This window comes from Heptranchias perlo, chromosome 29 (genome assembly GCF_035084215.1).
Source record: "Heptranchias perlo isolate sHepPer1 chromosome 29, sHepPer1.hap1, whole genome shotgun sequence".
Lineage (NCBI taxonomy): Eukaryota > Metazoa > Chordata > Chondrichthyes > Hexanchiformes > Hexanchidae > Heptranchias > Heptranchias perlo.
Window position 1 is genome coordinate 37,821,224 of NC_090353.1, and position 26,583 is coordinate 37,847,806.

At 51.5% G+C, this 26,583-nt stretch overlaps 1 protein-coding gene across 2 annotated transcripts in view; it reads right to left on the minus strand.

Moving 5' to 3' along the window:
• Positions 1-26,085, minus strand: part of LOC137299671 (protein S100-A1-like) — a 29,812-nt gene extending 3,727 nt beyond the window's left edge. The window contains exons 1-2 of one of the 2 annotated variants that reach the window (XM_067968607.1): positions 25,936-26,085; positions 14,299-14,497 (exon numbers count right to left, since the gene is read on the minus strand). In XM_067968607.1, the coding sequence (XP_067824708.1) occupies positions 14,299-14,497; positions 25,936-25,952 (216 nt within the window). In that variant the 5' untranslated portion in view covers positions 25,953-26,085. Of the gene's footprint in view, positions 1-14,298; positions 14,498-15,217; positions 15,286-25,935 lie in introns of those variants that run through there. The other variant, XM_067968606.1, reaches the window with a different exon arrangement.
• Positions 26,086-26,583: the final 498 nt, after the last annotated feature.

The following is a 26,583-nucleotide window of genomic DNA, read 5'->3' on the forward strand; positions in this document are numbered from 1 at the left end:
AGACGTGGTCTACATGGACTTCAGCAAAGCCTTTGACAAGGTACCGCATGGTAGGTTGTTACATAAGGTTAAATCTCACGGGATCCAAGGTGAGGTAGCCAATTGGATACAACATTGGCTTGAAGACAGAAGACAGAGGGTGGTTGTAGAGGGTTGTTTTTCAGACTGGAGGCCTGTGACCAGCGGTGTGCCTCAGGGATCGGTGCTGGGTCCGCTGTTATTTGTTATTTATATTAATGATTTGGATGAGAATTTAGGAGGCATGGTTAGTAAGTTTGCAGATGACACCAAGATTGGTGGCATTGTGGACAGTGAAGAAGGTTATCTAGGATTGCAACGGGATCTTGATAAATTGGGCCAGTGGGCCGATGAATGGCAGATGGAGTTTAATTTAGATAAATGTGAGGTGATGCATTTTGGTAGATCGAATCGGGCCAGGACCTACTCCGTTAATGGTAGGGCGTTGGGGAGAGTTATAGAACAAAGAGATCTAGGAGTACAGGTTCATAGCTCCTTGAAAGTGGAGTCACAGGTGGATAGGGTGGTGAAGAAGGCATTCAGCATGCTTGGTTTCATTGGTCAGAACATTGAATACAGGAGTTGGGATGTCTTGTTGAAGTTGTACAAGACATTAGTTAGGCCACACTTGGAATACTGTGTACAGTTCTGGTCACCCTATTATAGAAAGGATATTATTAAACTAGAAAGAGTGCAGAAAAGATTTACTAGGATGCTACCGGGACTTGATGGTTTGACTTATAGGGAGAGGTTGGATAGGCTGAGACTTTTTTCCCTGGAGAGTAGGAGGTTTTGGGGTGATCTTATAGAAGTCTATAAAATAATGAGGGGCATAGATAAGGTCGATAGTCAAAATCTTTTCCCAAAGGTAGGGGAGTCTATAACGAGGGGACATAGATTTAAGTTGAGAGGGGAGAGATACAAAAGGGTCCAGAGGGGCAATTGTTTCACTCAAAGGGTGGTGAGTGTCTGGAACGAGCTGCCAGAGGCAGTAGTAGAGGCGGGTACAATTTTGTCTTTTAAAAAGCATTTGGACAGTTACATGGGTAAGATGGGTATAGAGGGATATGGGCCAAGTGCAGGCAATTGGGACTAGCTTAGTGGTATAAACTGGGCGACATGGACATGTTGGGCCGAAGGGCCTGTTTCCATGTTGTAAACTTCTATGATTGTATGATTCTATGATTCTATGATGCCATTCAGCGTTTCACAGCCTCGACCTGATTGCTGCAAAGGGGACCCTCAGCTTGTGTTCCCCGTGCTTGTTATGGGAGAGACCCCTGGTCCCTCCAACCCTCAAGTATTCCCACCGAGAGTCGTTTGTTTGGGATAAATTACTTTTGAGTGGATGATGTGTAATTACATAGAATTACATAGAACGTACAGCACAGAAACAGGCCATTCGGCCCAACAGGTCTATGCCGGTGTTTATGCTCCACACGAGCCTGCTCCCTCCCTACTTCATCTCACCCTATCAGCATATCCTTCTATTCCTTTCTCCCTCATGTGTTTATCCAGCTTCCCCTTAAATACATCGATGTTATTCACCTCAACTAATTCTTGTGGGAGTGAGTTCCACATTCTCACCACTCTCTGGGTAAAGAAGTTTCTCCTGAATTCCCGATTGGATTTATTAGTGACTATCTTATATTTATGGCCCCTAGTTCTGGTCTCCCCCACAAGTGGAAACATCTTCTCTACATCTACCCTATCAAACTCCTTCATAATTTTAAAGACCTTTATCTGGTCACCCCTCAGTCTTCTCATTTCTAGAGTTTAAGTATTAACACCCGCAAACCAACCGAGAATCTGGGAGCCCAGATTGCAACGTTACAAAAGCATTTCGCGGCCACGTCTAACGCTCTTGCTCAACTCTCGAATCCTGAAGCAATAAGTGACTGGAAGCCCAGCCCCCGGATCGAGGGATCTGGATTGCAACACGTTGCCGGCAGGTTTCAGCTCGTTTGCTTTTCACAAATATAAAATTACCATGTTTAGAACATTCCCAAAAGCTGCAGCAAGCAGGGAGGGTGTGTCTGTGTCTCCGTCTCCGTCTGTGTCTGTACAGCTCACATATCTACACAGCACCTGGTACATTCCCCAGACAGCTGGTTCCTTTTTGTGGGGGTAATTATTGAACCAAAGGCGGGTACTGTAGTGCAGTGATTCTGTTACTGGACTAATAATCCAGAGAACCTGAGTTCAAATCCAGGACAGTTTGAGAATTTGAATTAAGTTTAAAAAATGTGGAAAGAAAAGTCAGGTCTCAGTAAAAGTGAGTGTGAAGCTGTCGGATTGTCGTAAAAACCCAACTGGTTCACTGATATCCTTTAGGGAAGGAAACCTGCCGTCCTTACCCGTTCTGGGCCTATAGGTGACTCCAGTCCCAACGTGGTTGACTCTTAACTGCCATCTGAAGTGGCCCAGCGATGCCCAGTTGTATCAAACCTTCTTGGGAACAAAGGGATGGGCAATAAATGCCGGCCTCGCCAGCGATGCCCACATCCCGAGAATGAATTTTAAAAACCCTAAATTTCTGGGGTTCAGTCAGTCCCTGGGACTCGTCATCCCAGAGGCCACTTAATTTGGACTTGCTGAAGATACAGATTCAGTTGAAAGGAGCTGTGAAATATGTTTGTCTTTAGCGGGAGGTGCAGAGTGAGATGATGGTCCTTGTTAATCTGAGTGGGTTTTGTTCTGCTGGGATTGACGGTGTGATTCCCACAGCCTGTCCCAATATTGGACGTTCTCTGACTAATGGTGCGTTAGTGCACCGGGTGTGAATCAGATCTCGACTGGCAGGATGAAAGTGGCCGTGTGTTTCTGCGAGGAGTCGGAGAAAATCTCAACTCAGGTCTCAGTGAACTTGGGCCCACAGCACAAAACTGACCCCTTGTGGAAATCCTCAGACTGGCCGTGATTGGTGCGTTCTTCAGGCAGGGTAGGGGGCTGTGACCGTGTCACACCATAAATATTCCTGCTCTTCTTCAAATAGTGCCCTAGCATCTTTTACATCCACCTGAGAGTGCGGCACTCCCTCAGTACTGACCCTCCGACAGTGCGGCGCTCCCTCAGTACTGACCCTCCGACAGTGCGGCGCTCCCTCAGTACTGACCCTCCGACAGTGCGGCGCTCCCTCAGTTCTGACCCTCCGACAGTGCGGCGCTCCCTCAGTACTGACCCTCCGACAGTGCGGCGCTCCCTCAGTACCGACCCTCCGACAGTGCGGCGCTCCCTCAGTACTGACCCTCCGACAGTGCGGCGCTCCCTCAGTACTGACCCTCCGACAGTGCGGCGCTCCCTCAGTACTGACCCTCCGACAGTGCAGCGCTCCCTCAGTACTGACCCTCCAACAGTGCGGCGCTCCCTCAGTACTGACCCTCCGACAGTGCGGCGCTCCCTCAGTACTGACCCTCCGACAGCACGGTGCTCCCTCAGTACTGACCCTCCGACAGGGCGGTGCTCCCTCAGTACTGACCCTCCGACAGCGCGGTGCTCCCTCAGTACTGACCCTCCGACAGTGCAGCCCTCCCTCAGTACTGACCCTCCGACAGTGCAGCCCTCCCTCAGTACTGACCCTCCGACAGTGCTGCACTCCCTCAGTACTGACCCTCCGACAGTGCAGCCCTCCCCCAGTACTGACCCTCCGACAGTGCAGCCCTCCCTCAGTACTGACCCTCCGACAGTGCTGCACTCCCTCAGTACTGACCCTCCGACAGTGCTGCACTCCCTCAGTACTGACCCTCCGACAGTGCGGCACTCCCTCAGTACTGACCCTCCGACAGTGCTGCACTCCCTCAGTACTGACCCTCCGACAGTGCGGCCCTCCCTCAGTACTGCAGTGGGAGTGTGGGTCTGGATTTTGTGCTCATGTCCCTGGAGCAGGACTTGAACCCACGACCTTCTGACTCAGAGGTGAGAGTGTGAGCCACGGCTGCCACCCAATCAGTTGCATACAGATTTCGGAGATAGACGGAGACATTAATGTCGGAGTTAATTGGAGGATGAGTATTGTGGTGGGAATGCTGGTCAGAGGAGAGCTGTAACTCTGCCGCTGTGAGATTGGTCAGTAAACGTACACCAGGGTGACGAGAGGGACAGTCTAACTCGACTGAGCCCTGTTGTGGATTGTGCCGTGTTTAATGTGTAATCAGCTTCATAGTTCAGCTCCACATTCAGTTTCAGACCCTGTGCTGGTGACACCAGGTCTTCCCAGCCAGTGAATCCCTGCCCACATCACCACCAGTCTCTCTCCCCCAACCTTCCCCATCTAGTCCCAGTGCAACTCGTGGGAAGGAGATAGAGGAGCAAATTTGCAGGGAAATTACAGAGAGGTGCAAGAACTATAGAGTAGTGATAATGGGGGACTTCAACTATCCTAATATAGACTGGGATAGTAATAGTGAAAAGGGCAAAGAGAGGGAGGAATTTCTGAAGTGTGTTCAGGAGAACTTTCTCGATCAGTATGTTTCTGGCCCAACGAGGAAGGAGGCAATGCTGGATCTGGTTCTGGGGAATGAGGTGGGTCAAGTGGAGCAAGTGTCAGTGGGGGAACATTTAGGGAACAGCGATCATAATATCATAAGGTTTAGATTAGTTATAGAAAAGGACCAGCAGCACTTTAAAGTATAAATACTTGATTACAGGAGGGCCAATTTCGGCGGGTCTGGCCCGGGTAAATTAGAATCAAAGATTGGCAGGCAAAACAATAATTGATCATTGGGCGGCCTTTAAAGAGGAGATGGTTTGGGTACAGTCCAGGTACATTCCCATGAGGGAGAAAGGAGGGCAACTAAAGCCAGAGCTCCCTGGGTGATGAAAGAGATAGAGAATAAGATGAAGCAGAAAAGGGGGCGTATGATAGATGTCAGGTTGAGAACACAAGTGAGAACCAGGCTGAATATAGAAAGTTCAGAGGAGAAGTGAAAAAGGAAATAAGAGGGGCAAAGAGAGAGTCTGAGAACAGACTGGGGGCCAATATAAAAGGGAATCCAAACGTCTTCTACAGGCAAATAAACAGTAAATATGCAAGTAATCAGGGTACAGTAGCATAGTGGTTATGTTACTGGACTAGTAATCCAGGGGCCTAGCCGAATAATCCAAAGTCATGAGTTTAAATCCCACCATGGCAGCTGGGGAATTTAAATTCAATTAATTAAATAAAATCTGGAATTTAAAAAAAACTAGTATCAGTAATGGTGGCCATGAAACTACCGGATTGTTGTAAAAAACCATCTGGTTCACGAATGCCCCTTAGGGAAGGAAACCTGCCGTCCTTACCCAGTCTGGGCCTATATGTGACTCCAGACCCACAACAATGTGGCTGATTCTTAATCGCCCTCTGAAATGGCCTAGCAAAACCACTCAGTTGTCAAGAAGGCGGCTCACCACCACCCTCTCAAGGACAATAAATGCTGGCCTTGCCAGTGACGCCCACATCCCATAGACAAATAAAAAAAACAGGTAGTAAGAGGAGGGGTGGGGCTGATTAGGGACCATAAAGGAGATCTACTCATGGAGGCAGAGGGGATGGCCGAGGTACTAAATGAGGACTTTGCATCTGTCTTTACCAAGGAAGAAGATGCTGCCAGAGTCACAGTAAAAGGGGAGGCAGTTGAGATACTGGATGGGGTGAAAATTTATAAAGAGGAGGTACTAGAAAGGCTGGCTGTACTTAATGTAGATCAGTCACCCGGTCCGGATGGGATGCATCCTCAGGTGCTGAGGGAAGTAAGGGTGGAAATTGCGGAGCTGCTGGCCATAATCTTCCAAACATTCTTAGATACATGGGTGGTGCCAGAGGACTGGAGAATTGCAAATGTTACACCCTTGTTCAAAAAAGGTGTAAGGATAAACCCAGCAACTACAGGCCAGTCAGTTTAATCTCGGTGGTGGGGAAACTTTTAGAAATGATAATCCGGGACAGAATTAACTGTCACTTGGACAAGGGTGGATTGATTAGGGAAAGCCAGCACGGATTTGTTAAAGGCAAATCGTGGTTAACGTGATTGACTTTTTTGATGAGGTAACAGAGAGGGTCGATGCGATTGATGTGGTGTATATGGACTTTCAAAAGGCGTTTGATAAAGTGCCACATAATAGACTTGTCAGCAAAATTGAAGCCCATGGAATAAAGGGCAGTGGCAGCATGGATACAGAATTGCCTGAGAGACAGAAAACAGAGAGTAGTGATGAACGGTTGTTTTTTGGACTGGAGGGAGGTGTACAGTGGTGTTCCCCAGGGGTCGGTGCTGGGACCACTGCTTTTCTTGATATATATTAATGACTTATACACCCAAATTCAAAATTTGCAGATATCACAAAACTTGGAAGTGTAGTAAACAGTGAGGAGGATAGTGATAGACTTCAAGAGGATATAGACAGGCTGGTGAAATGGGCGGACACATGGCAGAAGAAATTTAATGCAGAGAAGTGGGAAGTGATACATTTTGACAGGAAGAATAAGGAGAGGCAATATAAACTAAAGGGTACAATTCTAAAAGGGGTGCAGGAACAGAGAGATCTGGGGGTATATGTGCACAAATCATTAAAGGAGGCAGGGCAGGTTGTGAAAGTAGTTAAAAAAGCATACGGGATCCTGGGCTTTATAAATAGAGGCATAGAGTACAAAAGCAAGGAAGTTATGATGACCCTTTATAAAACACTGGTTCGGCCACAACTGGAGAATTGTGTTAAATTCTGGGCACCGCACTTTAGGAAAGATGTAAAGGCCTTAGAGAGGGTGCAGAAAAGATTTACTAAAATGGTTCCAGGGATGAGGGACTTCAGTTACGTGGAGAGACTGGAGATTCTGGGGTTAATCTCCTTAGAGCAGAGAAGGTAGTCATGATGTGGAGATGCCGGTGATGGACTGGGGTTGACAATTGTAAACAATTTTACAACACCAAGTTATAGTCCAGCAATTTTATTTTAAATTCACAAGCTTTCGGTGAATTTAAAATAAAATTGCTGGACTATAACTTGGTGTTGTAAAATTGTTTACAATAGAGCAGAGAAGGTTGCGAGGAGTTTTGATAGAGGTGTTCAAAATCATAAAGGGTTTAGATAAAATAAATAAAGAGAAACTGTTCCCATTGGTGGAAGGGTCAAGAACCAGAGGACACAGATTTAAGGTGATTGGCAAAAGAACCAAAGGCGACATGAGGAAAAACTTTTTTCCACAGCGAATAGTTATGATCTGGAATGCACTGCCTGAAAGGGTGATGGAGGCAGATTCAATCATGGCCATCAAAAATTGGATAAATACTTGAAGGGAAAAAATTTGGAGGGCTACGGGGAAAGGGCGGGGGATGGGATTAACTGGATTGCTCTTACAGAGAGCTGGCACGGGCTCAGTGGGCCGAATGGCCTCCTTCTGTGCTGTAATGATTCTATGATTCTAATTGGTAATTAATGGAGCTCACAGACTTGGCTTAAGCCTGGGGTACGAGTTCCACAGATACTGACTCGCACCCGAGTCTCACCTTGCTGTCGAGGGTGAAATCCTTAATCCCACCAATATCAGCACAGTGGGATCGAGGAGGTGGGTGTCAGATGCTCTGGACTCGGAGGCTAATGCCGACATCACAGCCCACCCAGGAATCGGGGTCGTGAACCCTCCCGGGCTCTGCTGCTCGTAACCCTGGGGGAAATGCCTTCACATTCACACTTCCACCCTGTGCTTCCCCTCCTCGGGCTGCTTCCAGGGCGGGGGGTGGGGTTCCCATCTGTAATTAGGGGATTTAAAACAATTGAAATGTTTTTTAAAAAAAACATACGGTAGCAAACAGATCAGGTGACGAATCGGGGAGAGGAAGCAGGAGACAATGAAGGAGTTGGAGAGTGAGTGAGAACAGTAGGAGGGAAGAGCAGTGGGGGTGGGGGAGAGAAGATCATTGGACTAGAATAGACTTTCCAATCAAACGCTGGCAAGCGGGAGGGGCCCCTGAAATGCCCGGATTGGGCACCGATAATCTCATCAGCGCCCGACTGTAATCTTAACCCCAGGCGTGGGAGGAAGGGGATCCATCGTGGGTTCCCTAATCCTCCCTCCCCCCTCTCCCCGCTCAACCCCCCTCCCCCCCTCTCCCCCACTCTCCGCTCAACGCCCCCCTCCCCGCTCAACTCCCCCTCCCTGCTCAACCCCCCTCCCCCTCCCCGCTCAACTCCCCCTCCCTGCTCAACCCCCCTCCCCCTCCCCGCTCAACCCCCCCTCCCCCTCCCCACTCAACCCCCTTTCTCTGCTCAACGCCCCCCTCCCTGCTCAACGCCCCCTCCCACCTCAACCCCCCCCCCGCTCAACCCCCACTCCCCCACCCCGCTCAACCCCCCCTCCCCCTCCCCGCTCAACGCCCCCATCCCCCTCCCCGCTCAACGCCCCCCTCCCCCTCCCCGCTCAACCCCCCTCTCTCTGCTCAACGCCCCCCTCCCCCCCTCCCTGCTCAACGCCCCCTCCCCCGCTCAATCCCTCCTCCCCCTCCCCGCTCAACCCCCCCTCCCCCTCCCCGCTCAACCCCCTCTCTCTGCTCAACGCCCCCTCCCCCGCTCAACCCCCCCTCCCCCTCCTCGCTGAACCCCCCTCCCCCTCCCCGCTGAACCCCCCTCCCCCTCCCCGCTCAACCCCCCTCCCCCTCCCCGCTCAACGCCCCCCTCCCCCTCCCCCGCTCAACGCCCCCCTCCCCCGCTCAATCCCCCCTCCCCCTCCCCCGCTCAATCCCCCCTCCCCCTCCCCGCTCAATCCCCCCTCCCCCTCCCCCGCTCAATCCCCCCTCCCCCTCCCCGCTCAATCCCCCCTCCCCCTCCCCGCTCAACCCCCTCTCTCTGCTCAACGCCCCCTCCCCCCTCAACGCCCCCTCCCCCGCTCAACCCCCTCTCTCTGCTCAACGCCCCCTCCCCCCCTCCCCGCTCAACGCCCCTTCCCCCGCTCAACCCCCCCCCGCTCAACCCCCCCTCCCCCTCCCCGCTCAACCCCCCCTCCCCCTCCCCGCTCAACCCCCCCTCCCCCTCCCCGCTCAACTCCCCCTCCCCCTCCCCGCTCAACACCCCCCTCCCCCTCCCCGCTCAACGCCCCCCTCCCCGCTCAACTCCCCCTCCCCCTCCCCGCTCTCTACCCCCCCCCCTCCCCACCCCCCTCCCCACCCCCCTCCCCACCCCCCCTCTCCACCCCCCCTCTCCACCCCCCCTCTCCACCCCCCCTCTCCACCCCCCCTCTCCACCCCCCCTCTCCGTTCTAACAAAACTGCGTTTGACAGGTTCCATTGATGACTCCTTCCTGCGAGAATCCAGCTCCCAGACTGTAAATCACCTCAAACATTCATTAAAATCTCATCTAGTAAATTATCTCACATTTTTGGAGGAGTTTTCACCCATAACTCCGCCTCGGGACAGTAACGGAGTAACGATGAGTGTTGGTCCACAGGCCACAGTGCGATTGGTGTAAACAGTGAACCTGGGAGCACAATGTACATTTACCCTCATCGAATAATGTCACCGCCGGTAAACGGGGTCTCGTATTGACAGAGAATAATTCCACCCTTTACAGGTCATTATTCACCTGAATCTGGTGAACAATGTTTCACAGAACAGACACGTCCTGAGATTTCACCGTTCCCCCCTGGTGAACCTGGAGAGACCTGGGCCCATTCCCAGAGTCAGCAGTCAGTCGGCCCCCTGGTCCCAGATCCCTGGTATTTAGCAGGTCAGATTAACAAAGTGATTCCTCCCACTCTCCAGTGGGAGTTCATCCCATGGGGACAACATGGAAACACAATTAAAACAATTACTTCAAACAACCAGTCAACATGGCAGGAATGAGTCAGACTTTTAGCGAAAGGTGAGACTCTGATTTCCCCCCTCCCCCGTCCTCTCCCGTCCCCTCCCCCCTCCCCTCCCCTCCCCATCACTTCCCTGAATGGGAGGGTGATCACAGCTCGGTTCTGCTGCCTGGGGATCAGGAACGACCCCTGGTCTCAGAGCCAAACAAGGGGCAGAGCTCCACAGCCCACACAACATTCACAGAGGATTGTGGGAGAATCGGGGCCCGGACCTCGTCAAACCATGAACCCCGATTCTAATTCGGGACGAGGGAGGGGATCGGGGCAGGAGGAGGGGGGAGAAGGTCCCACGAGGGGGCCAGTGTGAGTCTCAGGCCCACTGTAACTCCTAATGATCCAATATTTCCCCTCCACCTGATCCCAGCGGGAATGAAGAGGAGGCCGGTGGACGGGAGTGGGATTTCGGGCGGCTGGACCTGAGGGAACGGAATCCGGCACAGGGTAAGTGATCGGGTGAAGGGGAGGGGTCTGTGACCCCACTAGGATTTACTCCCAAACCCTCTATTGAAATCAACGGAGAGTAAATTCGCGCAGGGTTTAAATCAGGCGCTGACCCTGTGCCCCCGGGCGGTTTAGGTTAAAATTGGGCCCTACGTTTTCGAAAGTGTACATTTTAAAAATAGTGTAAAGTTCCTTTTTTGAAAAGAAAGAATCCTTCGATGTACTTTACCCGAAATTTTGAGCCTTAAACTTGTGAAAGTTGGTGCTTTAAGTGAGTTTTTTCAATAGCTCCAGACCTGCAGGGTCTCATTACATCGAATTTACAGCACAGAAACAGGCCATTCGGCCCAACAGGTCCATGCTGGTGTTTATGCTCCACACGAGCCTCCTCCCTCCCTACTTCATCTCACCCAATCAGCATATCCTTCTATTCCTTTCTCCCTCATGTGTTTATCCAGCTTCTCCTTAAATGTATCTACACTATTCACCTCAACTACTCCTTGTGGGAGCGAGTTCCACATTCTCACCACTCTCTGAGTAAAGAAGTTTCTCCTGAATTCCCGATTGGATTTATTAGTGACTATCTTATATTTATGGCCCCTAGTTTTGGTCTCCCCCACAAGTAGAAACATCTTCTCTACATCTACCCCGTCAAACCCTTTCATAATCTTAAAGATCACCTCTCAGTTCTGGTATCAGCCTTGTGAATCTTTTTTGCACCTTCTCCAGTGCCTCCATATCCTTTTTATAAAATGGAGACCAGAACTGTGCACAGTTCTCCAAGTGTGGTCTAACTAAGGTCCTATACAAGCTGTTCCAGTACAGCTACAACACTGGCATCTACCCGACAATGTGGAAAATTGCCCGGGTGTATCCTGTCCACAAAAAGCAGGACAATCCAATCCAGCCAATTACCGCCCCATCAGTCTACTCTCAATCATCAGCAAAGTGATGGAAGGTGTTGTCGACAGTGCTATCAAGCGGCACTTACTCACCAATAACCTGCTCACCGATGCTCAGTTTGGGTTCCGCCAGGACCACTCGGCTCCAGACCTCATTACAGCCTTGGTCCAAACATGGACAAAAGAGCTGAATTCCAGAGGTGAGGTGAGAGTGACTGCCCTTGACATCAAGGCAGCATTTGACCGAGTGTGGCACCAAGGAGCCAGAGTAAAATTGAAGTCAATGGGAATCAGGGGGAAAACTCTCCAGTGGCTGGAGTCATACCCAGCACAAAGGAAGATGGTAGTGGTTGTTGGAGGCCAATCATATCAGCCCCAGGACATTGCTGCAGGAGTTCCTCAGGGCAGTGTTCCAGGCCCAACCATCTTCAGCTGCTTCATCAATGACCTTCCCTCCATCATAAGGTCAGAAATGGGGATGTTCGCTGATGACTGTACAGTGTTCAGTTGCATTCGCAACCCCTCAAATAATGAAGCAGTCCGAGCCCACATGCAGCAAGACCTGGACAACATCCAGGCTGATAAGTGGCAAGTAACATTCGTGCCAGATAAGTGCCAGGCAATGACCATCTCCAACAAGAGAGAGTCTAACCACCTCCCCTTGACATTCAACGGCATTACCATCGCCGAATCCCCCACCATCAACATCCTGGGGGTCACCATTGACCAGAAACTTAACTGGACCAGCCATATAAATACTGTGGCTGCAAGAGCAGGTCAGAGGCTGGGTATTCTGCGGCGAGTGACTCACCTCCTGACTCCCCAAAGCCTTTCCACCATCTACAAGGCACAAGTCAGGAGTGTGATGGAATACTCTCCACTTGCTTGGATGAGTGCAGCTCCAACAACACTCAAGAAGCTCGACACCATCCAGGACAAAGCAGCCCGCTTGATTGGCACCCCATCCACCACCCTAAACATTCACTCCCTTCACCACCGGCGCACAGTGGCTGCAGTGTGCACCATCCACAGGATGCACTGCAGCAACTCGCCAAGGCTTCTTCGACAGCACCTCCCAAACCCACGACCTCTACCACCTAGAAGGACAAGAGCAGCAGGTACATGGGAACAACACCACCTGCATGTTCCCCTCCAAGTCACACACCATCCCGACTTGGAAATATATCGCCGTTCCTTCATCGTCGCTGGGTCAAAATCCTGGAACTCCCTTCCTAACAGCACTGGGGGAGAACCGTCACCACACGGACTGCAGCGGTTCAAGGCAGCGGCTCACCACCACCTTCTCAAGGGCAATTAGTGATGGGCAATAAATGCCGGCCTCGCCAGCGACGCCCACATCCCAAGAACGAATAAAAAAAATGTAATTTCTCTGCTTTTCAATTCTTTCCAGAAATGAACCCCAGTGCTTGGTTTCCCTTTTTTATGGCCTTATTAACCTGCGTCACTACTTTTAGTGATTTGTGAATCTCTACCCCCAGATCCCTCTGCTCCTCTACCCCATTTTGGGGCATTTTATTTTTCAGCCGGTGACTGCAGAGAGCTCACCCAGTCTAAACCCCCTCTCCCCGTACCCTTTAATATCCCACCCAGTCTAATCCCCCTCTCCCCCTCACTCCGCGTACCCTTTAATATCCCACCCAGTCGAATCCCACCCTGACCCTCGCTCCCCGTACCCTTTAATATCCCACCCAGTCTAATCCCTCACTCCCCCTCGCTCCCCGTACCCTTTAATATCCCACCCAGTCTAATCCCACTCTCCCCCTCACTCCCCGTACCCTTTAATATCCCACCCAGTCTAATCCCACTCTCCCCCTCACTCCCCGTACCCTTTAATATCCCACCCAGTCTAATCCCACTCGCTTTTCATGTTTAAGAAGGATGGAATGCAGTTCTCGTGTTGGATTGAACAGCTGTAACTGGTATAAAGGAACCCTTCACATGACACTGCCAGCAACGTGTGGACAATGGAAATGTTCCTGTGAAGGAGCCTCTCCAACTCTCTGTTGCTCCAGCCAAGAAGAAGGAAAGGTGATTGGCTGAGGCCTCTGTTGATGCTGATTCTTTTCCCCTATGAGAGCAGGGTCTCTGCTCAGTGCTGTTCCCCGATAGGACAGTGGGATTCAGCACTGGCTCACCAGACAAGTGGGAGCCCAGTCCCACGGAGAGACTCATCCAGGCTGACACTTCACTGCAATACTGAGGGAGTGCTGCACTGTTGGAGGGTCAGTACTGAGGGAGCGCCGCACTGTCGGAGGGTCAGTACTGAGGGAGGGCCGCACTGTCGGAGGGTCAGCACTGAGGGAGCGCCGCACTGTCGGAGGGTCAGCACTGAGGGAGCGCCGCACTGTCGGAGGGTCAGCACTGAGGGAGCGCCGCACTGTCGGAGGGTCAGCACTGAGGGAGCGCCGCACTGTCGGAGGGTCAGCACTGAGGGAGCGCCGCACTGTCGGAGGGTCAGCACTGAGGGAGCGCCGCACTGTCGGAGGGGTTCTCCCCGGTGTCCTGGGGCCAATATTTATCCCTCAACCAACATCACTAAAAAACTGATTATCGGGTCATTTATCTCATTGCTGTTTGTGGGATCTTGCTGTGCGTAAATTGGCTGCCGTGTTTCCTACATTACAACAGTGACTACACTTCAGCTGTACTTTATTGGCTGTAATGCACTCTGGGATGTCCTGAGGTTGTGAAATGCAAATCTTTCTTCCTCTAATCCTGCCCCAAGTTTCCTGGTTGATCATTCCTGCAACTCACTCCATCTCCTCCTAAAAACAGGAGTTTGGACCCAATCGGTGTCTCTCTGGACAACCAATGGGAACCCACTCTGCACCTCAAACAGGCCACAGAACCTCCTCCTCCCTCAACTCTTCCACCCTCCAAATCAGTTCAAAAAGTAACTGCCCTCCATCCCACTCCAACTCTGGGTTTCCAGCTGTGAATTCCAACCATTACCGTCAAAGATCCAAACTCAGCACTGGATACAGAGTCTCTCCACAGCTGGATACCTGCAGCTGGATTCACTGCACCAGTTTGCAGATTCTCAGTTTTACAAAATCCGAACGCAACATTTTATAGGAAATTACCTTCAAGAAGGCTCCGAGCTCCCCCATCAGCAGGTCCTTGAGCTCCGCCTTGGTCAGCGTGTATTTATTCCCCTCCTTCCCCGAGTATTTGTAGAAAACTTTGATGATTGAATCCATGGCGCCTTCCAGTTGGGAGATCATGGTGGGAAAAGGGGGGTCAGTGCGGTCAGAGGGGGGACTGAGGGCGAAGAGAATTTGGCTGAAAGTTCAATGTGAGAGAAAAGCAGAGATTTTTCACCATCGCACAAATCAAGATTCCGAATAAAAGCAACACTCACCCCCCAAACTCCCCCCCTCAAACTCCCCAACCCCCCGACCCCCCAAACCCCGGGATTCACAGCTTCAAACCCCCAACACCCCCAAACTCCCCCCCAACCCCCTGACCCCCCCCAAACTCCCCAACCCCCCGACCCCCCCCCCAAACCCCGGGATTCACAGCTTCAAACCCCCAACACCCCCAAACTCTCCCCTAACCCCCCAAACTCCCCCCCAACCCCCTGACCCCCCCCAAACTCCCCAACCCCCTGACCCCCCCCAAACCCCGGGATTCACAGCTTCAAACCCCCAACACCCCCAAACTCTCCCCTAACCCCCCCAAACCTTCCCCCAAACTCCCCCCCGAACCCTCAAACTCCCCCAACTCCCCAAACTCCCCTCCAAACCCCTAACCCCCTCCAAACTCCCCCCACAACTCCCCAAACTAACCCCCAAACTCCCCCCGAACCCCGCGATTCACAGCTTCAAACCCCCATCGCACAAACTCCGGCACCAATTCATCACTCCGACAATTTCCAGTTACTTTCTCCCCTCAACAAAGTCCTTAACATCGAAATAAAGAATAATAATAATAATAATAATAATAATAATAAACAGTTTGCCGGGGGGGGGGGGCCGCTGTTCCCGACCCTCCGCCACTCACCGATCAGCAGTTTCCCGCGGACCGAGAGCCCGGTTAACGGGACCTGTCATTTATACCGAGCACCTGTCAATCACCGCGCCCCGCCCCGCCCCTCGCACACCATTGGCTGAGCGGCCCGCCGCTCCCGTCAATCACAGCAGGCAGACCCCGTTATTGGTGGAACAATGGGACCCGCCCCCTCGCCCAGGACCCGGCAAATCATTAACCAATTATGACGCCTCCAGCTCCCGGGGGAATCCCTGCTCCCGGGGGAATCCCTGCTCCCCGGGAATCCCTGCTCCCCGGGAATCCCTGCTCTCTGGGGGAATCCCTGCTCTCTGGGGGAATCCCTGCTCCCCGGGAATCCCTGCTCTCTGGGGGAATCCCTGCTCCCCGGGAATCCCTGCTCTCTGGGGGAATCCCTGCTCTCTGGGGGAATCCCTGCTCCCCGGGAATCCCTGCTCTCTGGGGGAATCCCTGCTCCCCGGGAATCCCTGCTCTCTGGGGGAATCCCTGCTCCCCGGGAATCCCTGCTCCCGGGGGAATCCCTGCTCCCCGGGAATCCCTGCTCTCTGGGGGAATCCCTGCTCTCTGGGGGAATCCCTGCTCCCCGGGAATCCCTGCTCTCTGGGGGAATCCCTGCTCCCCGGGAATCCCTGCTCTCTGGGGGAATCCCTGCTCTCTGGGGGAATCCCTGCTCCCCGGGAATCCCTGCTCTCTGGGGGAATCCCTGCTCTCTGGGGGAATCCCTGCTCCCCGGGAATCCCTGCTCTCTGGGGGAATCCCTGCTCTCTGGGGGAATCCCTGCTCTCTGGGGGAATCCCTGCTCTCTGGGGGAATCCCTGCTCCCCGGGAATCCCTGCTCTCTGGGGGAATCCCTGCTCTCTGGGGGAATCCCTGCTCCCCGTGAATCCCTGCTCTCTGGGGGAATCGCTGCTCCCTGGGGGAATCCCTGCTCCCCGGGAATCCCTGCTCTCTGGGGGAATCGCTGCTCCCCGGGAATCCCTGCTCTCTGGGGGAATCCCTGCTCTCTGGGGGAATCGCTGCTCCCCGGGAATCCCTGCTCTCTGGGGGAATCCCTGCTCTCTGGGGGAATCCCTGCTCTCTGGGGGAATCCCTGCTCCCCGGGAATCCCTGCTCTCTGGGGGAATCGCTGCTCCCCGGGAATCCCTGCTCTCTGGGGGAATCCCTGCTCTCTGGGGGAATCGCTGCTCCCCGGGAATCCCTGCTCTCTGGGGGAATCGCTGCTCCCCGGGAATCCCTGCTCTCTGGGGGAATCCCTGCTCTCTGGGGGAATCCCTGCTCCCCGGGAATCCCTGCTCTCTGGGGGAATCCCTGCTCCCCGGGAATCCCTGCTCCCTGGGGGAATCCCTGCTCCCCGGGAATCCCTGCTCTCTGGGGGAATCGCTGCTCCCCGGGAATCCCTGCTCTCTGGGGGAATCCCTGCTCCCCGGGAATCCCTGCTCTCTGGGGGAATCGCTGCTCCCCGGGAATCCCTGCTCTCTGGGGGTATCCCTGCTCTCTGGGGGAATCCCTGCTCCCCGGGAATCCCTGCTCTCTGGGGGAATCCCTGCTCTCTGGGGGAATCCCTGCTCCCCGGGAATCCCTGCTCTCTGGGGGAATCGCTGCTCCCCGGGAATCCCTGCTCTCTGGGGGTATCCCTGCTCTCTGGGGGAATCCCTGCTCCCCGGGAATCCCTGCTCTCTGGGGGAATCCCTGCTCCCCGGGAATCCCTGCTCTCTGGGGGAATCCCTGCTCCCCGGGAATCCCTGCTCTCTGGGGGAATCGCTGCTCCCCGGGAATCCCTGCTCTCTGGGGGAATCGCTGCTCCCCGGGAATCCCTGCTTAACCCTGCTCCCAAGAGGGCATCTCTGCTCCGGTGGAATCTCTGCTCCCCGGGGAAATCCCGGGGATATCCCTGCTTCCTGGGGGGATCCCTGTTCCCCGGGGGAATCCCTGCTCCCGGGGGAATCCCTGCTCTCTGGGGGAAACCCTGCTCCCCAGGGAATCCCTGCTTAACCCTGCTCCCAAGAGGGCATCCCTGCTCCCCGGGGAAATCCCTGCTCCTCGGGGAATCCCAGGGGTATCCCTGCTCCCCAGGGGGAATCCCTGCTCCCCAGAGGGAATCCCTGCTCCCCGGGGGAATCCTGGCGGATCCCTGCTCCCTGGGGGAATCCCGGGGCAATCTCAAGAGAATCCCTGCTCCCCAGGGAATCCCAGGGGAATCTCTGCTCCCCAGGGGAATCCCTCCTCCCCAGGGAATCCCGGGGGAATCTCTGCTCCCTGGAGGGATCCCTGCTCCCTGGGGGAATCCCTGCACCCCAGGGAATCCCAAGGGAATCCCTGCTCCCCGGGGTAACCCCTGCTCTCTGGGGGAAATCCCTGCTCCTCGGTGGAATCTCTGCTCCCGGAGGAATCCCTCCTCCCCGGGGCAATCCCTGCTCCGTGGGGAAATCCTGGGGAATCTCTGCTCTCTGAGGGAATCCCGGGGAAATCCCAGGAGAATCCCTGCTCCCTGGGGGAATCCCTGCTCCGTGGGACATCCTGGGAGAATCCCTGCTCCCCGGGGGAATCCCTGCGTAATCCTGCTCCCCGGAGGAATCCCTGCTTAACCTGCTTCCCAGGGGGAATCCCAGCTTAAACCCTCTCCCCTGGGGGAATCCCTGCTTAAAGTCTGTCCCCTGGGGGAATCCCTGCTTAAAGTCTGTCCCCTGGGGGCCCCCATTGGTGCTTGGCTCTGTTCTCAGAATGAGGGGATTCTCTTGGGATGATGGTGGGGATTTCACAGAACAAACTCACTATATGTTCTTCAAATCAGGAGCTCCAGCCACCTGTAAACTCTTCCTATGGACTGTTCAATGTTAACTGTGTCCACACCCTACATTACAACAGTGACTGTACTTCAATGGCTGAGGCGTTCTGGGAGATTTTTGTTGGGTGAGGGTATTAAGGTGGGTAAATGGAGTTAAGAGACAGATCAGATCAGACATGATCTAATTGAATGGCGGAACAGGCTCGAGGGGCTGAATGGCCTCCTCCTGTTCCTAATGCTACGTGTCCTTGACCCGTGTCCTTGACCCGTGTCCTTGACCCGTGTCCTTGACCCGTGTCCTTGTGGTTGGAAACAAAATGGAATCAGTCAATAAGTTAATGGGAGTTCAGAAATTAAAGATTTTCAAATTTATCCATGTGACTTAAAAATACAAAATGTTTTGTTAGTGTTTAATATTTAAGAAAGACACAGAACATGCGTTTATATTGAACCTCTCACATCCCCAGGATGTCCCAATGGGGGTTGCCAACCCTCCAGGATTGACCTGGAGTCTCCAGGAATTAAAGGTGAATCTCCCAGACGCTGTTGGGAGCAAATCTGAAAAAACATCTCGGGGCTTTAAAAATAATTGTACATATTTTTTCATTATAGTATCACAGTATCATAGCAAGGTACAGCACAGGGGAGGCCATTCGCCCATCGTGCCTGTGCCGACTCTTTGAAAGAGCTCTCCAATTAGTCCCATTCCCCTGCTCTTTCCCCATAGTCCTGCAAATTTTTCCCTTTCAAGTATTTATCCAATTCCCTTATGAAAGTTATTATTGAATCTGCTTCCACCGCCCTTTCAGGCAGCGCATTCCAGATCAGAACAACTCGCTGCGTAAAAAAAATGTTTCCTCATCTCCCCTCTGGCTCTTTTGCCGATCACCTTAAATCTGTGTCCTCTGGTGAACATACACAAATCTTTGAAGTTTGCAGGACAAGTTCAGAAGGCTGTTAAAAAATCATACGGGATCCTGGGCTTTATTAATAGAAGCAGAGAGTACAAAAACAAGGAAGTTATGCTAAACCTTTATAAAACACTGGTTAGGCCTCAGCTGGTGTATTGTGTCCAATTCTGGGCACCGCACTTTAGGAAGGATGTGAAGGCCTTAGAGAGGGTGCAGAGGAGATTTACTAGATTTGTGTATTTTCACCCCCAGGTCTCTCTGTTCCTGCACCCCCTTTAAAATTGTACCATTTAGTTTATTTTGCCTCTCCTCATTCTTCCAAAATGTATCACTTCACACTTCTCTGCTTTAAATTGCATTTGCCATGTGTCTGCCCATTTCACCAGTCTGTCTCTGTCCTCCTGAAGTCTGTTACTATCCTCCACATTGTTTACTACATTTCCAAGTTTTGTGTCACCTGCAAATTTTGAAATTATACCCTCTATACCCAAGTCCAGGTCATTAATATATATCAAAAAAGCAGTGGTCCTAATACTGACCCCTGAGGAACACCACTGTAAACTTCCCTCCAGTCTGAAAAACAACCGTTCACCACTACTCTCTGCTTTCTATCCCTGAGCCAATTTTGTATCCACGCTGTCACTGTCCCTTTAATCCCATGGGCTTTAATTTTGCTACAAGTCTATTATGTGGCACTTTATGAAACACCTTTTTTGAAAGTCCATATACACAACATCAACCACACTGCCCTCATCAACCCTCTCCGTTACTTCATCAAAGAACTCAATCAAGTTAGTCAAACACGATTGGCCTTGAACAAATCCGTGCTGACTTTCATTTATTAGTCCAGACTTTTCCAAGTGCCAATTAATTTTGTCCCGGATTATTGTCTCTAATTTGCCGGTTTATCCTTCTCCCCTTTTTTGAAGGGCGGTGTAATATTCACAATCCTCCAGTCCTCTGGCACTGTCCTCATATCTAAGGAGGATTGGAAGATTGTGGCCAGAGCCTCCGCAATTTCCACCCTTACTTCCCTCAGTAACCGAGGATGCTTCCCATCTGGACCAGGTGACTTTTCTACTTTAATTTTTGTTTGAATACTTTCCTTTAATAAGAACTTAAGAAATAGGAGCAGGAGTAGGCCATCCGGCCCCTCGAGCCTGCTCCGCCATTCAATGAAATCATGGCTGATCTTCTACCTCAACCCCATTTTCCTGCACTATCCCCATATCATTTGATGCCTTTAATATCTAGAAATCTATCGATCTCTGTTTTGAATGTGCTCAATGACTGAGCCTCCACAGCCCTCTGGGGCAGAGAATTCGAAAGATTCACCCTCTGAGTGAAGAAATTTCTCCTCATCTCAGTCCTAAATGGCCGACCCCTTATTCTGAGACTGTGACCCCTGGTTCTAGACTCCCCAGCAAGGGGAAACATCCTCCCTGCATCTACCCTGTCGAGCCCTGTAAGAATTTTGTATGTTTCAATGAGATCACCTCTCATTCTTCTAAATTCTAGAGAATATAGTCTACTCAATCGCTCCTCATACGACAATCCCACCATCCCAGGAATCAGTCTGGTGAACCTTCGTTGCACTCCCTCAATGGCAAGTATATCCTTTCTTGGGTAAGGAGACCAAAATTGTACACAATACTCCAGGTGCGGTCTCACCAAGGCCCTGTATAATTGCAGTAAGACATCTTTACTCCTGTACTCAAATCCTCTTGTAATAAAGGCCAACATACCATTTGCCTTCCTAATTGCTTGCTGCACCTGCATGTTAGCTTTCAGTGACTCATGTACAAGGTCACCCAGGTCCCTTTGAACATCAACATTTCCCAATCTCTCACCATTTAAAAAATACTCTGCATTTCGATTTTTCCCACCAAAGTGGATAACTTCACATTTTTCCACATTATATTCCATCTGCCATGTTCTTGCCCACTCACTTAGCCTGTCTATATCCCCTTGAAGCCTCTTTGCATCCTCCTCACAACTCACATTCCCACCTAGTTTTGTGTCATCAGCAAACTTGGAAATATTACATTTGGTTCCCTCATCCAAATCATTGATATATATTGTGAATAGCTGGGGCCCAAGCACTGATCTCTGCGGTCGGCCTAGATTATAGGCTCAAGGCCTGTAGTGGGGCTCAAACCCACAAACTCCTGACTCAGAAGTGAGCCAAGCCGACATATTCTGTGTGAAATGCCACAGGAGATTGACTATCGGATAATAATTTGTGTGAATCTTATTTATCCACAAAAAGCACAATTGCAGTGTTTCTGTACTTTTTGGCTGCGTGTAGTTTGTGTCAGTGCACAGGAAGGTTGTTAAAGTCAAGCTGCCTCCCTGCGAGGGGAGACAATGGGGAGGAAAGTTGGTTTGCGTTGCGCCGTTTTTTGGGCGTAAACTTGGTGCAAAGTTGCCCAATCTGGCTGTGGGACGTTCCGCTCCTGATCTGCTCCTGATCTGCTCCCTGTCTGCTCCCAATCTGCTCCTGATCTGCTCCCTGTCTGCTCCCAATCTGCTCCTGTTTTGCTCCCGATCTGGCCGTGGGACGTTCCGCTTCCAATCTGCTCCCTGTCTGCTCCTGATCTGCTTCTGTTTTGCTCCTGATCTGCTCCCAATGTGCTCCAATCTGTTCCCTGTCTGCTCCCGATCTGCTACTGTTTTGCTCCTGATCTGCTCCCGTTTTGCTCCTGATCTGCTCCCATTTTGCTCCCGATCTGCTCCCAATCTGCTCTGCTTGGGATTCTTCAGCAGCCGCCAACCCTTTTTTAACAAAGGAAACGGTTCCTGTGGAGCCAGAAGGAGCAGGACTGCTCCCCCCGTAACTTGCTCCAATCCCCCCTCCCGAGATTTACCTGAGGGCCACTGCCGTGAGGCAGGAGGCCCGACAGTGAACTCTTCACTTGTGGTGCGAGTGGAGGGGCAACCAGTGCTGGCAGCTCACCCCAGTGATGCTGAGGAGGTGCCAGGAACATTTTCCACCATTTCTCAGGGCCTCTGGATTCGGGAGGACTGAGTCTGGGCCTGAAAACAGGGCCCCGACCAAACTCTACCCCAACATCTTCATGGCTGGAGACCAGTCCAAAAAGGTCACACAGTTTCTGGTCATCTCACTTTATACACAAATGATTAACGCTGCCATTGCATGTTTCAGTGTGAATTGTATCCTTGAGTCAGAGTATATGGCAAACAGAAAATATAAAGCCATGTTAAGGCTCCAGCCAACACCGTGCCCTTTAAGTAGCAACAGGTCTGAAGAGACCTGGAGACCAAATAATTCAGCAGGGGCCCAGAACCAAAATATTGTTTCATTGGTGTTATTGGAAAGTCCTGTGTGAGGGAGGGAACTTTTTATTTTTGCATTTTTCTTAATTGGAAGGCAGCCTCAGGAGGTTTGAATGATTTCTGTTAATTGTAGTGGGGCCTCGGGGGTTAATTACTGAACTTGTGTCTAAATGGGGCAGGAAGGAACTCTCACCTTTTGAAGGTATCACCGATCCAGGACAATTTTCAGGGCTGGGTCATTATTTGCTCTGGCACTTGCAGGAATCTCCCTGCTGTCTGGGATCGCTCACTGTTACCACGAATTGCTGGGGGTAGCTCAGTAGCGTAAGGTTTCAGGACCCTGATCTTCTTGCCTCTCCCCCAAAACCTTTGCAGTGACCCCCCCCCCCCACCAGAAGGGGAGACCTTGGTCATCCCCTTAATTCAGTGACCCAGTGATGTGTTTAAAATAGCTACCCACAGGAGTTATACAATGAGACAGGGTTAAACTTCTCTCTGAGGGATTCAAGAAAAATCCACAAACGCTGGAAATCCCGAAATAAAAATAGAAAAGTCTGAAAATACACAACATCTAAAAAGAGAGAAGATAGAGTCAGGTTCCAGGTGGGGACCTGGAACAAAGAGAACACTTAGACCACTGACCACTGACCACAGAGAGCGGGCTGGGAATCCCAATGGGCAGCACGTTAGTCCAGTGAGTGGTTGAACCCTGCACATCTGGAAGGTCCCATTCCTGGTTGGTGCTGAATTAATGGATATCAGGCTGGGCTACAGTACAGGGACTATTCCCTGGGCCAGGAGGGGGAAATCAGCCAAGATTCCTGCTTCTCATCACAATCCTACTTGCCCAAAACATGTCTGTGGAGATGTAAAGTGGAACAGGATTATGTTTGACTGTAATGTTACCATCATCTTATCCATTGGGGGGTGTGTGGGATGGGATGGGGCAGGTGATATAATGGGTAGGGGTGTGTGGGATAGGATGGGGCAGGAGATATAATGGGTAGGGGTGTGTGGGATAGGATGGGGCAGGAGATATAATGGGTAGGGGTGTGTGGGATAGGATGGGGCAGGAGATATAATGGGTAGGGGTGTGTGGGACAGGATGGGGCGGGTGATATAATGGGTAGGGGTGTGTGGGATAGGATGGGGCAGGAGATATAATGGGTAGGGGTGTGTGGGATAGGATGGGGCAGGAGATATAATGGGTAGGGGTGTGTGGGATGGGATGGGGCGGGTGATATAATGGGTAGGGGTGTGTGGGATAGGATGGGGCAGGAGTGGGACAGCATTGGGTTATAGGTGGAATGGGGGCAGAGTAGATAGAATCATAGAAAATTTACAGCACAGAGGGAGGCCATTTGGCCCATCATGTCCTCGCCGGATGAGAAACGAGCCACCCAGCCTAATCCCACTTTCCTGCATTTGGTCCGTAGCCCTGCAGGTTACGGCTCTTCAGGGGCACATCCAGGTATTTTTTAAATGAGTTGAGGGTTTCTGCCTCTACCACCCTCTCAGGCAGTGAGTTCCAGACCCCCACCACCCTCTGGGTGAACATTTTTTCCTCATTTCCCCTCTAATCCTTCTACCAATCACTTTAAATCTATGCCCCCTGGTTATTGACCTCTCTGCTAAGGGAAATAGGTCCTTCCTATCCACTCTATCTGGGCCCCTCATGATTTTATACCTCAATTAAATCACCCCTCAGCCTCCTCTGTTCCAAGGAAAACAACCCCAGCCTATCCAATCTGTCATCATAGCTAAAATTCTCCAGTCCTGGCAACATCCTCATAAATCTCCTCTGCACCCTCTCTAGTGCAATCACATCCTTCCTGTAATGTGGTGACCAGAACTGTACACAGTGCTCAAGCTGTGGCCTAACCAGTGTTTTATACAGTTCTAGCATAACCTCCCTGCTCTTATATTCTATGCCTCAGCTAATAAAGGAAAGTATCCCATATGCCTTCTTAACCACCTTATCTACCTGTCCTGCTACCTTCAGGGATCTGTGGACATGCACTCCAAGGTCCCTCACTTCCTCTACACCTCTCAGTATCCTCCCATTTATTGTGTATTTCCTTGCCTTGTTTGCTCTCCCCAAATGCATTACCTCACACTTCTCCGGATTGAATTCCATTTGCCACTTTTCTGCCCACCTGACCAGTCCATTGATACCTTCCTGCAGTCTACAGCTTTCCTCCTCACTATCAACCACACAGCCTATCTGTGTGTCATCCGCAAATTTCTTAATCTTGCCCCCTACATTTAAGTCCAAATCGTTAATGTATACCACAAAAAGCAAAGGACCGAGCCAATTTTGGATCCAATTTGCCACATTCCCTTGGATCTCATGGGCCTTTACTTTTTTGACCAATCTTCCATGTGGGACCTTGTCAAAAGCCTTGCTAAAATCCATGTACATTACATCAATTACGCTACCCTCATCGATCCTCATTGTCACCTCCTCGAAAAATTCAATCAAGTTAGTCAGACACGACCTCCCCATAACAAATCCGTGCTGACTGTCCTTGATTACAACATTAGCAGTCCTCCAATCCTCCGGCACCACGCCTGTATCCAGTGAAGTTTGGAAAATGATGGTCAGAGCCTCCGTTATTTCCTCCCTGGCTTCTTTTAACAGCCTGGGATACATTTCATCCGGCCCTGGTGATTTATCCACTTTCAAAGATGCGAATCTCCTTAATACTTCTTCTCTCACTATGTTTATCCCATCCAATATTTCACACTCCTCCTCCTTAACTTCAATCCCTGCATCATCCCTCTCCTTTGTGAAGACAGATGCAAAGTATTCATTAAGAACCATCCCCACATCTTCCGCCTGCACACATAGTTTACCTAGATCTGAAATGATAAGTGGCAAGTAACATTTGCACCAGACAAGTGCCAGGCAATGACCATCTCCAACAAGAGAGAATCTAACCACCTCCCCTTGACATTCAAGGGCATTACCATCGCCGAATCCCCCACCATCAACATCCTGGGGGTCACCATTGACCAGAAACTTAACTGGACCAGCCACATAAATACTGTGGCTACAAGAGCAGGTCAGAGGCTGGGTATTCTGCGGCGAGTGACTCACCTCCTGACTCCCCAAAGCCTTTCCACCATCTACAAGGCACAAGTCAGGAGTGTGATGGAATACTCTCCACTTGTCTGGATGAGTGCAGCTCCAACAACACTCAAGAAGCTCGACACCATCCAGGACAAAGCAGCCCGCTTGATTGGCACCCCATCCACCACCCTAAACTTTCACTCCCTTCACCACCGGCGCACTGTGGCTGCAGTGTGTACCATCCACAGGATGCACTGCAGCAACTCGCCAAGGCTTCTTCGACAGCACCTCCCAAACCCGTGACCTCTACCACCTAGAAGGACAAGGGCAGCAGGCACATGGGAACAACACCACCTGCACATTCCCCTCCAAGTCACACACCATCCCGACTTGGAAATATATCGCCGTTCCTTCATCGTCGCTGGGTCAAAATCCTGGAACTCCCTTCCTAACAGCACTGTGGGAGAACCTTCACCACACGGACTGCAGCGGTTCAAGAAGGCGGCTCACCACCACCTTCTCAAGGGCAATTAGGGATGGACAATAAATGCCGGCCTCGCCAGCAACACCCACATCCCATGAACGAATAAAAAAAAAGATATCTGTGCAGCGTAGCCCACACAGGTGAAACCGCCTGAATCCTGACCTGACGGACAAGCACATGTCCAGCAGGGGTCACTGGATTGGACAAAGAGGCCCGGCCAATTTTCCACTCTTTAACTCAGAGGCACTGAAGACCAATCCTGTGTTTCCTGGCTCCTCTCCGGGTTTCTCAGCTCAGTGCCGAGCAATGCTGGAACTCGGGCTCCCCGGGCTTGTGAAAGCCTCAGTGGGACACACTGCCCAAACCAGCGTCCTGCCTATTGTTCCGTGCTCTGGATCTTCTCGTTGGCTCTGTCAGATTTCTGCCCTGCACCGAGCTGACAGAATGAAACAAAACCATCAAATTCCACACATTCAAACAGCTTTGTCGACATATTTCCCACGGCATTATTTCAAAGAAGAACAGGGGAGTTCCTGGTGTCCTGGGCCAATAAAAATAGATGGTCTGGTCATTATCCCATTGCTGTTTGTGGGATCTTGCTGTGCACAAATTGGCTGCCGAATTTTCTACATTACAACAGTGTCCACACTTCAGCTGTACTCCATTGGCTGTGAAGCACTTTGGGACATCCTGAGCTGGAGAAAGGCAATATATAAATGCAAATTCTTTCTTTCTTATTATTGGAACACAGGTTCCGAAGGTCCATGTAGTGAATCGTCACTTTGCACCAGTGAAAGACGAGCTGCTCCT